Below are 14,812 nucleotides of genomic sequence, written 5' to 3'. Positions count from 1 at the left end.
GTTTAATTGTAACTTAGGTTAGGATTTATTTTACAGGTAATTTTTGTAATTATTTTAACTAGGTAGCTATTAAATAGTTATTAACTATTTAATAGCTATTGTAGCTGGTTAAAATAAATACAAAGTTGCCTGTAAAATAAATATAAATCCTAAAATAGCTACAATATAATTATTATTTATATTGTAGCTATATTAGGGTTTATTTTACAGGTAAGTATTTAGCTTTAAATAGGAATAATTTATTTAATAAGAGTTAATTTATTTCGTTAGATTTAAATTATAGGACAGTCTGGGCTTTTAAGAATGAAGCTTCTGTTGATCAGATTTGCAAAGCAGCAACTTGGTCTTCTTTGCATACATTTACTAAATTCTACCGGTTTGATGTATTTGCTTCTTCAGAAGCAGTTTTTGGTAGAAAAGTTCTTCAGGCAGCTGTTTAAGTTTGATTCTTCTGCTTTTAAGTTTTTCTTATCACTAAAGAATAAACTTGTACTTTGGGTTGTGGATTATTTTTTCAGCATGAAATGGCTGTATTTTATTTTTTATCCCTCCCTCTCTAGTGACTCTTGCATGGAGTTCCACATCTTGGGTATTTGATATCCCATACGTCACTAGCTCATGGACTCTTGCCAATTACATGAAAGAAAACATAATTTATGTAAGAACTTACCTGATAAATTAATTTCTTTCATATTGGCAAGAGTCCATGAAGCCCACCCTTTTTTGGTGGTTATGATTTTTTTGTATAAAGCACAATTATTTCCAAATTCCTTTGTTGATGCTTTTTACTCCTTTCTTTATCACCCCACTACTTGGCTATTTGTTAAACTGAATTGTGGGTGTGGTGAGGGGTGTATTTATAGGCATTTTGAGGTTTGGGAAACTTTGCCCCTCCTGGTAGGGTTGTATATCCCATACGTCACTAGCTCATGGACTCTTGCCAATATGAAAGAAATTTATTTATCAGGTAAGTTCTTACATAAATTATGTTTTTTTTACTTGTTTCATTCTTTGCAAGCCATCAGGCTTGATGATCCTGAAATGCCCTGATAAAAGGCAACAGTGCTATATTAGCCGGCCCCATGACCAATGCGCAATTTTATAGTATGCAAAATATAGTAATTTTGCAGTGCGCATGTGCAATATGCATCTGAATGATGGTGTGCGCGTGATGCCGTAAGCGAGCTTATCTACTTATTTTAGAGGCAGCTACAAGGTCACTGCATGTGTACATAAACAACAAATTGCAATTATGTTGCAAATCTCTACCTTTATTGGGTTGTACATTAAAGTGCCCTTATACCAATCTGGTCTGTTTGTGTTTAACACTGTGAATGAGTAAAGTATAATGAAGTACCTTCAGTATTTGTTGCGTTGAGCTAAACGCTCATGTTTCTTCATATCTCCTGCACTGTTGTCAGGATGGATAAAGAATAGGAGCCCAGTAGCGGAGTATAGCTAGCACTACCGCTAGATAACACAGGAGTGCGTGGTACAGAAGGAAAATCCAAAAGCAAGGTCAAACATTCCAAGGTCAGGGCAGGCAGCAAAGGTTCATAAACAGTATAACAAGGCAGAAAGTTCAGGAAACCAAGATTCATACACAGAACTTAACTCAATGATAGCTCTTTAATAACTGAGAACTGAGTTCACTGAACAGCAGTGCTTTATAGGGTTGCTAAATGAGTGACAGCTGTTAAGGGGTGTGGTGTTTGCTTTAAATCTCTCACATCTCCTGTGCAATACTGTTTGTCCAATACTGCATTGCTGCCATTAGATGGAGTGCTTGTGCAAACTCTGCAGTAGTCTAGGTACTTTTCACAGTTGCTGCAGTTTGTAGGGAAGAGAAATAATGTTGCACCAATATGGAGGATTCCATTAGCAGCACATGGAGGTACAGCTGAACAATTATTGCACGCTGGAACAAAGCTGTTACATTTTAGCATAATTCTCCCTGGGTAGTGAGCATATGGTGACTACGGTACTTGCTACAAAACAGAAATCATTGTATCTGAACTGCTCACCTCTGTATTTGTACAGTGAACATCTGTATTTCTACTGTTAAGCATGCTGTGAGACTTTCTATTTTGTATCAAGTACCTTAGCCATCATATGCTCACTACCTAGTCTTGTGTTTCATGTTTCTGGCGTCAAGCAGGCTGTGAGAATTTCTGTTTTGTAGCAAGAACCTTAGCCATCACATGCTCACTACCTAGTCTTGCCATATCATGTTTCTGGTGTCAAGCAGACTGTAAGAATTTTAGCTGCAGTGATTTCTCTCCCAGTCTAGCGGTTTTATTACACAGTCTGTCCCAGTCTCATCAATTCTACAGAGAGAATTTGTGCAGTCAACGCTCTAATGTGTATTACGCATAGGAATTTTTCAAGGTTGTAAAAGTGATTTATATTCACTGTTACACAGCATGTTTTGCAGGATATACAATGCAGCCATCATTTTTCAGCAGGTTCGACAGCAGTACAAAGTTGTCATCCATTCCCCCTCTATCCCCCCCCCGAGCATTGCAGATACCTGATGAAACAGCCAGCTGAGAAATAAATTTATGATTTTAAGTAATTTTTTAATTTTTACTACTTCTACACAAATTTGGAGCGCACTACATCATTTTTGTCTGCCCAATACTGCTTGGAAGACCTTTGCAGGTAGACCAAACAAACTGATTTGATTAGACAGCTAGTGTCCATTATATCCATATACAGAAGGATGCAGGAATCCGGGGCCAAAAAACAATGCTGTTTGTAAAATCCAATACTTTATTATCCAATAATTAAAAGCAATTTTTAGAGCAACATGGAAGAAAGTTGAATAGATGTGCAAACGCCACAATACAAGCTTACGCGTTTCGGCCGTAGCCTTACTCTTAGCCGAGCTAAGAGTAAGGCTACGGTCGAAATGCGTAAGCTTGTATTGTGGTGTTTATTATCCAATAATTAAAAAAATTTTTAGAGCAACATGAATGAAAGTTGAATAGATGTGCAAACGCCACAATACAAGCTTACGCGTTTCGACCGTAGCCTTACTCTTAGCCTGTATATTCACATTTGCCGGCTATATATAGGAATCTGTGAAGTGCCGGAGCTTTTTGCCCTATAGGACCCAACAACCAATAGGTGGTGGTGAAGTTAGTGTCTACGTGTGACGTAGTGGACATCCGAGTTCTGCTATTGGAGGAGAGCGAGCATCAGGAAATACAGGCAACGGGCGAACAGGCTACAGACGCCCCAAGGATATACGTGAGTGAGTGGCTGCCCAGGACCGCCGTTTATGCCTAATTTCTACAACGGATCATCGTCAGTAAGTACTGTTGTTTAACATTACTGAAGAGCCTTGTACTTTATGCTTATGGTTGAAGAAGTATCATTGTTTACCTATATTGTTTACCTTATTTGTTTCCTTCAACCGCTCTGGGGCATCGGTTTTACTGTACTGTATTGCTTAAAGAACACTGTCTGAACACTACGGGTATCACTAATTTTCCTACGACTTGCTAGAGGCATGACAGTGGGTGAGTGTAATTTGGGAACTTACTTTCCTATTAGGATTGTTCATTGCTATAACCCCCACTATTAATCAAAGGACTGTTAGAGGATGCCTGTCAGTTTCTGCATGTAGTGAGTGAGACACGCACTCCCATCACCAGTTTTTCTTGTTCCTATGGCAAGTACCCCCAACCTTTGTAATAGTATTAACATTTGTTGAGGGGAACTGTAGGTCTTTCACAAGTAAGCATCTTTACCTTCTTTTTTCTGGTCTATTATATCCAGCCTGCTTTGTTTGCACGAATCTTCTGTGCAAACCCAAATGTGAGTACCCTTTTCACACACCTTTTTGAAGTCACCACTGGTATCAGTTTTATTTGCACTATGAGAAGCCCTGTGTCTTTTGTTTACTAAAAGGTCACCATTCCCTAAACTCACATCACTGCACATTGAAGGGAGACATTGCCGTTATCAGTCAGCTGGAGACTGCAAAAGCCCAGAATGTATATATTGCACTCACTTTAGTGCAAACACCCTTGAGAGTAAGCATTTGACAGCAAACTTTTATTTCTCCAACATAGGTGTGTCCGGTCCACGGCGTCATCCTTACTTGTGGGATATTCTCTTCCCCAACAGGAAATGGCAAAGAGCCCAGCAAAGCTGGTCACATGATCCCTCCTAGGCTCCGCCTACCCCAGTCATTCTCTTTGCCGTTGTACAGGCAACATCTCCACGGAGATGGCTTAGAGTTTTTTAGTGTTTAACTGTAGTTTTTATTATTCAATCAAGAGTTTGTTATTTTAAAATAGTGCTGGTATGTACTATTTACTCAGAAACAGAAAAGAGATGAAGATTTCTGTTTGTATGAGGAAAATGATTTTAGCACCGTAACTAAAATCCATGGCTGTTCCACACAGGACTGTTGAGAGCAATTAACTTCAGTTGGGGGAACAGTGTGCAGTCTCTTGCTGCTTGAGGTATGACACATTCTAACAAGACGATGTAATGCTGGAAGCTGTCATTTTTTCCCTATGGGATCCGGTAAGCCATGTTTATTACGATGGTAAATAAGGGCTTCACAAGGGCTTATTAAGATTGTAGACTTTTCTGGGCTAAATCGATTCAGTTTTAAAACATATTTAGCCCTGAGGAATCATTTTATCTGGGTTTATTGATATTATAATATCGGCAGGCACTGTATTAGACACCTTATTTCTCTGGGGCTTTCCCAAAGCATAAGCAGAGCCTCATTTTCGCGCCGGTGTGGCGCACTTGTTTTTGAGAGGCATGGCATGCAGTCGCATGTGAGAGGAGCTCTGATACTTAGAAAAGACTTTCTGAAGGCGTCATTTGGTATCGTATTCCCCTTTGGGTTTGGTTGGGTCTCAGCAAAGCAGATACCAGGGACTGTAAAGGGGTTAAAGTGTTAAAACGGCTCCGGTTCCGTTATTTTAAGGGTTAAAGCTTCCAAATTTGGTGTGCAATACTTTTAAGGCTTTAAGACACTGTGGTGAAAATTTGGTGAATTTTGTACAATTCCTTCATGTTTTTTCGCAATTGCAGTAATAAAGTGTGTTCAGTTTAAAATTTAAAGTGACAGTAACGGTTTTATTTTAAAACGTTTTTTGTACTTTATTATCAAGTTTATGCCTGTTTAACATGTCTGAACTACCAGATAGACTGTGTTCTGAATGTGGGGAAGCCAGAATTCCTGTTCATTTAAATAAATGTGATTTATGTGATAATGACAATGATGCCCAAGATGATTCCTCAAGTGAGGGGAGTAAGCATGGTACTGCATCATTCCCTCCTTCGTCTACACGAGTTTTGCCCACTCAGGAGGCCCCTAGTACATCTAGCGCGCCAATACTCCTTACTATGCAACAATTAACGGCTGTAATGGATAATTCTGTCAAAAACATTTTAGCCAAAATGAACCCTTGTCAGCGTAAGCGTGGCTGCTCTGTTTTAGTTACTGAAGAGCATGACGACGCTGATATTAATATCTCTGAAGGGCCCCTAACCCAATCTGAGGGGGCCAGGGAGGTTTTGTCTGAGGGAGAAATTACTGATTCAGGGAACATTTCTCAACAGGCTGAACCTGATGTAATTGCATTTAAATTTAAGTTGGAACATCTCCGCATTCTGCTTAAGGAGGTATTATCCACTCTGGATGATTGTGAAAAGTTGGTCATCCCAGAGAAACTATGTAAAATGGACAAGTTCCTAGAGGTGCCGGAGCTCCCAGAAGTTTTTCCTATACCCAAGCGGGTGGCGGACATTGTTAATAAAGAATGGGAAAGGCCCGGTATTCCTTTCGTCCCTCCCCCCATATTTAAAAAATTGTTTCCTATGGTCGACCCCAGAAAGGACTTATGGCAGACAGTCCCCAAGGTCGAGGGAGCGGTTTCTACTTTAAACAAACGCACCACTATACCCATAGAGGATAGTTGTGCTTTCAAAGATCCTATGGATAAAAAATTAGAAGGTTTGCTTAAAAAGATGTTTGTTCAGCAGGGTTACCTTCTACAACCAATTTCATGCATTGTCCCTGTCACTACTGCCGCATGTTTCTGGTTTGATGAACTGATAAAGGCACTCGATAGTGATTCTCCTCCTTATGAGGAGATTATGGACAGAATCAATGCTCTCAAATTGGCTAATTCTTTCACCCTAGACGCCACTTTGCAATTGGCTAGGTTAGCGGCTAAGAATTCTGGGTTTGCTATTGTGGCGCGCAGAGCGCTTTGGTTGAAATCTTGGTCGGCTGACGCGTCTTCCAAGAACAAGCTACTAAACATTCCTTTCAAGGGGATAACGCTGTTTGGCCCTGACTTGAAAGAGATTATCTCGGATATCACTGGGGGTAAGGGCCACGCCCTTCCTCAGGATCGGCCTTTCAAGGCGAAAAATAGACCTAATTTTCGTCCCTTTCGTAAAAACGGACCAGCCCAAAGTGCTACGTCCTCTAAGCAAGAGGGTAATACTTCTCAAGCCAAGCCAGCTTGGAGACCAATGCAAGGCTGGAACAAGGGAAAGCAGGCCAAGAAGCCTGCCACTGCTACCAAGACAGCATGAAATATTGGCCCCCGATCCGGGACCGGATCTGGTGGGGGGCAGACTCTCTCTCTTCGCTCAGGCTTGGGCAAGAGATGTTCTGGATCCTTGGGCGCTAGAAATAGTCTCCCAGGGTTATCTTCTGGAATTCAAGGGACTTCCCCCAAGGGGGAGGTTCCACAGGTCTCAGTTGTCTTCAGACCACATAAAAAGACAGGCGTTCTTACATTGTGTAGAAGACCTGTTAAAAATGGGAGTGATTCATCCTGTTCCACTAAGAGAACAAGGGATGGGGTTCTACTCCAATCTGTTCATAGTTCCCAAAAAAGAGGGAACGTTCAGACCAATCTTAGATCTCAAGATCTTAAACAAGTTTCTCAAGGTTCCATCTTTCAAGATGGAAACCATTCGAACTATTCTTCCTTCCATCCAGGAGGGTCAATTCATGACCACGGTGGATTTAAAGGATGCGTATCTACATATTCCTATCCACAAGGAACATCATCGGTTCCTAAGGTTTGCATTCCTGGACAAACATTACCAGTTCGTGGCGCTTCCTTTCGGATTAGCCACTGCTCCAAGGATTTTCACAAAGGTACTAGGCTCTCTTCTAGCGGTGCTAAGACCAAGGGGCATTGCAGTAGTACCTTACCTGGACGACATTCTGATTCAAGCGTCGTCCCTTCCTCAAGCAAAGGCTCACACGGACATTGTCCTGGCCTTTCTCAGATCTCACGGCTGGAAAGTGAACGTGGAAAAGAGTTCTCTATCCCCGTCAACAAGGGTTCCCTTCTTGGGAACAATTATAGACTCTTTAGAAATGAGGATCTTTCTTACAGAGGCCAGAAAAACAACACTTCTAGACTCTTGTCGGATACTTCATTCCGTTCCTCTTCCTTCCATAGCTCAGTGCATGGAAGTGATCGGGTTGATGGTAGCGGCGATGGACATAGTTCCTTTTGCGCGCATTCATCTAAGACCATTACAACTGTGCATGCTCAGTCAGTGGAATGGGGACTATACAGACTTGTCTCCGAAGATACAAGTAAATCAGAGGACCAGAGACTCACTCCGTTGGTGGCTGTCCCTGGACAATCTGTCTCAAGGGATGACGTTCCGCAGACCAGAGTGGGTCATTGTCACGACCGACGCCAGTCTGATGGGCTGGGGCGCGGTCTGGGGATCCCTGAAAGCTCAGGGTCTTTGGTCTCGGGAAGAATCTCTTCTACCGATAAATATTCTGGAACTGAGAGCGATATTCAATGCTCTCAAGGCCTGGCCTCGGCTAGCGAGGACCAAGTTCATACGGTTTCAATCAGACAACATGACAACTGTTGCGTACATCAACCATCAGGGGGGAACAAGGAGTTCCCTAGCGATGGAAGAAGTGACCAAAATCATTCTATGGGCGGAGTCTCACTCCTGCCACCTGTCTGCTATCCACATCCCAGGAGTGGAAAATTGGGAAGCGGATTTTCTGAGTCGTCAGACATTGCATCCGGGGGAGTGGGAACTCCATCCGGAAATCTTTGCCCAAGTCACTCACCTGTGGGGCATTCCAGACATGGATCTGATGGCCTCTCGTCAGAACTTCAAAGTTCCTTGCTACGGGGCCAGATCCAGGGATCCCAAGGCGGCTCTAGTGGATGCACTAGTAGCACCTTGGACCTTCAAACTAGCTTATGTGTTCCCGCCATTTCCTCTCATCCCCAGGCTGGTAGCCAGGATCAATCAGGAGAGGGCGTCGGTGATCTTGATAGCTCCTGCGGGGCCACGCAGGACTTGGTATGCAGATCTGGTGAATATGTCATCGGCTCCACCTTGGAAGCTACCTTTGAGACGAGACCTTCTTGTTCAGGGTCCGTTCGAACATCCGAATCTGGTTTCACTCCAGCTGACTGCTTGGAGATTGAACGCTTGATTTTATCGAAGCGAGGATTCTCAGATTCTGTTATCGATACTCTTGTTCAGGCCAGAAAGCCTGTAACTAGAAAGATTTACCACAAAATTTGGAAAAAATATATCTGTTGGTGTGAATCTAAAGGATTCCCTTGGGACAAGGTTAAGATTCCTAGGATTCTATCCTTCCTTCAAGAAGGATTGGAAAAAGGATTATCTGCTAGTTCCCTGAAGGGACAGATTTCTGCCTTGTCGGTATTACTTCACAAAAAGCTGGCAGCTGTGCCAGATGTTCAAGCCTTTGTTCAGGCTCTGGTTAGAATCAAGCCTGTTTACAAACCTTTGACTCCTCCTTGGAGTCTCAATTTAGTTCTTTCAGTTCTTCAGGGGGTTCCGTTTGAACCCTTACATTCCGTTGATATTAAGTTATTATCTTGGAAAGTTTTGTTTTTAGTTGCGATTTCTTCTGCTAGAAGAGTCTCAGAATTATCTGCTCTGCAGTGTTCTCCTCCTTATCTGGTGTTCCATGCAGATAAGGTGGTTTTACGTACTAAACCTGGTTTTCTTCCAAAAGTTGTTTCTAACAAAAACATTAACCAGGAGATTATCGTACCTTATCTGTGTCCAAAACCAGTTTCAAAGAAGGAACGTTTGTTGCACAATTTGGATGTTGTTCGCGCTCTAAAATTCTATTTAGATGCTACAAAGGATTTTAGACAAACATCTTCCTTGTTTGTTGTTTATTCAGGTAAAAGGAGAGGTCAAAAAGCAACTTCTACCTCTCTCTCTTTTTGGATTAAAAGCATCATCAGATTGGCTTACGAGACTGCCGGACGGCAGCCTCCCGAAAGAATCACAGCTCATTCCACTAGGGCTGTGGCTTCCACATGGGCCTTCAAGAACGAGGCTTCTGTTGATCAGATATGTAGGGCAGCGACTTGGTCTTCACTGCACACTTTTACCAAATTTTACAAGTTTGATACTTTTGCTTCTTCTGAGGCTATTTTTGGGAGAAAGGTTTTGCAAGCCGTGGTGCCTTCCATTTAGGTGACCTGATTTGCTCCCTCCCTTCATCCGTGTCCTAAGGCTTTGGTATTGGTTCCCACAAGTAAGGATGACGCCGTGGACCGGACACACCTATGTTGGAGAAAACAGAATTTATGTTTACCTGATAAATTTCTTTCTCCAACGGTGTGTCCGGTCCACGGCCCGCCCTGGTTTTTTAATCAGGTCTGATAATTTATTTTCTTTAACTACAGTCACCACGGTACCATATGGTTTCTCCTATGCAAATATTCCTCCTTAACGTCGGTCGAATGACTGGGGTAGGCGGAGCCTAGGAGGGATCATGTGACCAGCTTTGCTGGGCTCTTTGCCATTTCCTGTTGGGGAAGAGAATATCCCACAAGTAAGGATGACGCCGTGGACCGGACACACCGTTGGAGAAAGAAATTTATCAGGTAAACATAAATTCTGTTTTTCTTACTGCATTTTACCTTGGATAACTGCAGTATGCGGCGCTCCTCATCTTCCTTAGATCATCTTTGCAAGCCCAATCCACTAGAAGAAGAGCTGACTTGAGGACTCTATCTCAATATATATTTTTTAACAACTTTGTATTATTTCATAATGTTTCCAGTGTTCACATATATGTGTGTAAATTATTATACACATACCTACACATAAATTTGACACAATATTAACATTTCTATCACTTACACAACTAGTAACATTACCCACTTGGAACCTAGGTTTTATCATTTTTACATCCCCCTTTTAGTTCACTTGTGCTTGATTTTTACTAGTTCACACTGTCATTTGTTTAATTAATTTTGCACCCTCTGCTGAATTCCTTGTTTTAGGAATTTGCATTATAACATAAATCATGCTTTATCTGTCAGCGCTAATGTGAGTGAGCTTGTTTAAATAGCTCTGACATAAGAGGGAATAACAAGCCTGAGGGGCAGCACATGCGCAATGCGCTAAAGGGAGTAATAACAGACTGGTCGTAAGTCCAGAAAATATTCTATGGGGCTTAGGTAATGTACTTTGTAAACGGACATTTAAAAAATATTTTTAAATACAGACGATTCACATAGAATGTTCAGCACTACCATACTTAATTTCCTGCTATTATGTTTAAAAATTGATTACTTTTTGGGTGAACTGTCCCTTTAAGTTAACAGTGGGAGTTTAATGTTGTTTTGATAATTTGGCAAGAGTTAATAACCTTTTTGGTTTTACCAGTATTTAGGTCTCTTTGAAGGAACAATGTACTGTAAAATTGGTTTCACATTAATTTGCTCCCAATTACATATTATAGTGGCAGCTGAGTGTAAAGTGTATGGAAACATGTTCATTTAGGGTTTTTTAATATATGATATAGCTATTTTTGCTGATTGAAACCTCAATCTATTTTTCTCAAGAGCATACCTATATAAATGGACTGAGCCTGCAGAAATAGCAGACCTCATAATCTTATCTTTCTCTCTATACCTTAATGCTTAATGATCTATCTGTCTTTACACAATGGCCGAGACAGCAATTGGAAATGACAATATTGTTGCATATCTCTTTCATACCCTACTGGGAACTTGATTGCTGCTTACTGACGCTTGTTTTCATAGAGAACACTAAAGTATTCATATTTTCAGTATAGGTGGTGAATTCAGCAGGCAAATGCAACCAATATAAATGACAAAATAAAGGTAAATTAGTTGTTTATAAACAATTTGATCCACTCCAGTGTGTAAATTATAGGGAACACAAGGCAATCCTTATCATCTGTATAGTCTAACAGAATTGCCTGAGTAGCATCTAACTATTCCAGAAGGTGTTTTTAATATCTGTTTAAGTGACACTCATCACATGAGGGAGATTCTTCTCTCTGTTAAAGATTTTATAAATTGCTTTTATATACTACATTACCTGTGGGCCATTTTACTTTTGTTTTGTTGTTTTAGAATCATCCTTGTTTTAACTACAAGCACACAAGCAGTAGTTATAAAGATTAGGTATGGGACTAAAATAATTGTATTACTAAAATTTTCTGAGAACACAATTTTAAAAGCTGTAAATACATTTCAGAAAAACAACAGGTACAAAATTACAACATTAATTTTAATTTAGTTTAGTAATTGAAGTATATGTTATATTAGTAAGTCTTTAAAAATAACCCTTAATGTCAAGTAAACAGTTGTTAAGCTTTAGCATGGAGCTCGGTAAAGGTGTAGGCGTTACAGACCTTTGTAGTACACACTAACTTAGAACAGTTAAAATTTCTCATGATACAATAATTATGTCATTAATAAATAACATTACTTCCGTTGTCTTTCTTATTGATAGGTGAGTTCACAAACAGCAATAACCCTAGTCATGATCAGAGTGCAGATGCTTCTTCAACTCTTCTTCAACATCAAAGAAGCCAAATGGGAAATTTATGTTCTGAATGTGGGAAATGTTTTCTCAAGAAATCACATCTTTATAGACATCTGAAAATTCATAAAGGAGAAAATCCATTTTCCTGTTCTATATGTGGGACATGTTTTAACCGTAAAGGAAATCTTGTTGTTCATCAGAAAATTCATACAGGAGAAAAAGAAATTTCATGTTCTGTATGTGGGAAATGCTTTACTCGGAAGTCGTATCTTATTGTCCATCAGAAAATTCATACAGGAGAGAAAGGATATTCATGTTCTGACTGTGGGAAATGTTTTACTGTGAAATCAACTCTTATTACGCATCAGAAAATACATACAGGAGAGAGAGACTTTTCATGTTCTGACTGTGGAAAATGTTTTACTGTGAAATCAAATCTTATAAAGCATCAGAAAATTCATACAGGAGAAAGAGCATTTTCATGTTCTGAATGTGGGAAATGTTTTACTCAGAAACCACATCTTATTAGTCATCAGAAAATTCACACAGGGGAGAAAGCATTTTCATGTTCTGAATGTGGGAAATATTTTACTTTAAAGTCAAATCTTATTAAACATCAGAAAATTCATACAGGGGAAAAATCATTTTTCTGTTCTGAATGTGGGAAATGTTTTACTATGAACGCACATCTTATTAGGCATCTTAAAAGTCATATTAAAGGAAATAAGAACATAACTACTTAAAGGACCTCTCATTGCAGTAGAAGTGCATAATAAAAAGAAAATGATTTAACACCTACTCTGAATTTCAAATAAGCATTAGATTTTCTTCTGACAATATTTTTCTCCCATTTTCCAGCACCCTGTATCATGTGACAGACAGCCAATCACAGAATAGTATACGTATACCCTGTGAGCTTGTGCACATGCTCAGTAGGATCTTGTTCCCCAGAAGCTTGTGCTTTCTAAATCATAAATGTTTATTTTGACTTGAGTGTCCCTTTAAGTGAAGAGTGGTATTTAGTTATCACCCACACAATACCTAGTAATGATAATGAATACATGTTATCCTCTGTGGTGGCGCTTTTGAAGTTTTTTGAGGCTCCTTCTGCACTGCAAGAATTTACAAAGTGGCTTACTGCATTTGTCATACCTGGCGGCATCATGAGTCCCTAAATAGGTTTGAATAGCCAAGTGATCACATGGCACAAATAAAATGCCCTGTTGATGAAGCCGTCTTTGCAATTTAGGTACTGTTGAAGGCATTATAGTCAGTTATTCACTGAGGTGACTGCGTTTGTAATTTAAATTGACCAGTTGTACAGAGTATGCACCTGTGTTAATATAAAAAATGCAAGAGGCCTCAAAAAGCCATTGTCTGGAATAAGAGAGCCCTACCTAGTCATACAATGCATTGTGCTGAAATATAACACTAGTTTTTTTTTTTATGTTTAATTGCAAAATTATATATTATAAATATGTTCTTTATTTATGCTTATTTCTTTCATGTAATTAGCAAGAGTCCATGAGCTAGTGACGTATGGGTATATACATTCCTACCAGGAGGGGCAAAGTTTCCCAAACCTCAAAATGCCTATAAATACACCCCTCACCACTCCCACAATTCAGTTTTACAAACTTTGCCTCCCATGGAGGTGGTGAAGTAAGTTTGTGCTAGATTCTTCATTGATATGCGCTTCGCAGCAGGCTGAAGCCCGGTTTTCCTCTCAGAGTGCAGTGAATGTCAGAGGGATGTGAAGAGAGTATTGCCTATTTGAATACAATGGTCTACCTCTAGGGGATCTATTTCATAGGTTCTCTGTTATCGGTTGTAGAGATTTCTTCTCCTACCTCCCTTTTCAGATCGACGATATACTCTTATATACCATTACCTCTACTGATTCTCGTTTCAGTACTGGTTTGGCTATCTACTATATGTAGATGAGTGTCTTAGGGTAAGTAAGTCTTATTTCTCCAACATAGGTGTGTCCGGTCCACGGCGTCATCCTTACTTGTGGGATATTCTCTTCCCCAACAGGAAATGGCAAAGAGCCCAGCAAAGCTGGTCACATGATCCCTCCTAGGCTCCGCCTTCCCCAGTCATTCTCTTTGCCGTTGTACAGGCAACATCTCCACGGAGATGGCTTAGAGTTTTTTGGTGTTTAAATGTAGTTTTTATTCTTCAATCAAGAGTTTGTTATTTTAAAATAGTGCTGGTATGTACTATTTACTCTGAAACAGAAAAGAGATGAAGATTTCTGTTTGTAAGAGGAAAATGATTTTAGCAACCGTTACTAAAATCGATGGCTGTTTCCACACAGGACTGTTGAGAGGAATTAACTTCAGTTGGGGGAAACAGTGAGCAGACTTTTGCTGCTTGAGGTATGACACGTTTCTAACAAGACTTGGTAATGCTGGAAGCTGTCATTTTCCCTATGGGATCCGGTAAGCCATTTTTATTAAATAAGAATAAAGGGCTTCACAAGGGCTTTAAAGACTGGTAGACTTTTTTCTGGGCTAAAACGATTGATATATAAGCATTTTTAATACTTCATAGTTTTGAGGAGTTATTTTATTCTTGGGAATCATGTAAAATAACCGGCAGGCACTGTATTGGACACCTTTTTCACTGGGGGCCTTCTCTAATCATAGGCAGAGCCTCATTTTCGCGCCTCTATTGCGCAGTTGTTTTTGGGAAGCAAGACATGCAGATGCATGTGTGAGGAGCTCAGATACATAGAAAAAGCTTACTGAAGGCGTCATTTGGTATCGTATTCCCCTTTGGGCTTGGTTGGGTCTCAGCAAAGCAGATACCAGGGACTGTATAGGGGTTAAATGTAAAAACGGCTCCGGTTCCGTTATTTTAAGAGTTAAATTTTCAAATTTGGTGTGCAATACTTTTAAGGCTTTAAGACACTGTGGTGAAATTTTGGTGAATTTTGAACAATTCCTTCATACTTTTTCACATTTTCAGTAATAAA

The 14,812-nt window shown here is 40.1% G+C and overlaps 1 protein-coding gene across 3 annotated transcripts in view; it reads left to right on the top strand.

Moving 5' to 3' along the window:
* The window catches only part of LOC128657222 (oocyte zinc finger protein XlCOF7.1-like), a 111,708-nt gene extending 99,078 nt beyond the window's left edge, over nt 1-12,630 (top strand). For all 3 annotated transcript variants that reach the window (XM_053711483.1, XM_053711481.1, XM_053711482.1), the window contains exon 8: nt 11,800-12,630. In XM_053711483.1, the coding sequence (XP_053567458.1) occupies nt 11,800-12,575 (776 nt within the window). In that variant the 3' untranslated portion in view covers nt 12,576-12,630. The remainder of the gene's footprint in view (nt 1-11,799) is intronic.
* Nucleotides 12,631-14,812: the final 2,182 nt, after the last annotated feature.

The sequence above is a fragment of the Bombina bombina genome, chromosome 4, assembly GCF_027579735.1.
Source record: "Bombina bombina isolate aBomBom1 chromosome 4, aBomBom1.pri, whole genome shotgun sequence".
Classification (NCBI taxonomy): Eukaryota; Metazoa; Chordata; class Amphibia; order Anura; family Bombinatoridae; genus Bombina; species Bombina bombina.
The sequence above is the reverse complement of the archived record's forward strand: the minus strand, read 5'-3'. Positions and strand labels throughout refer to the sequence as shown.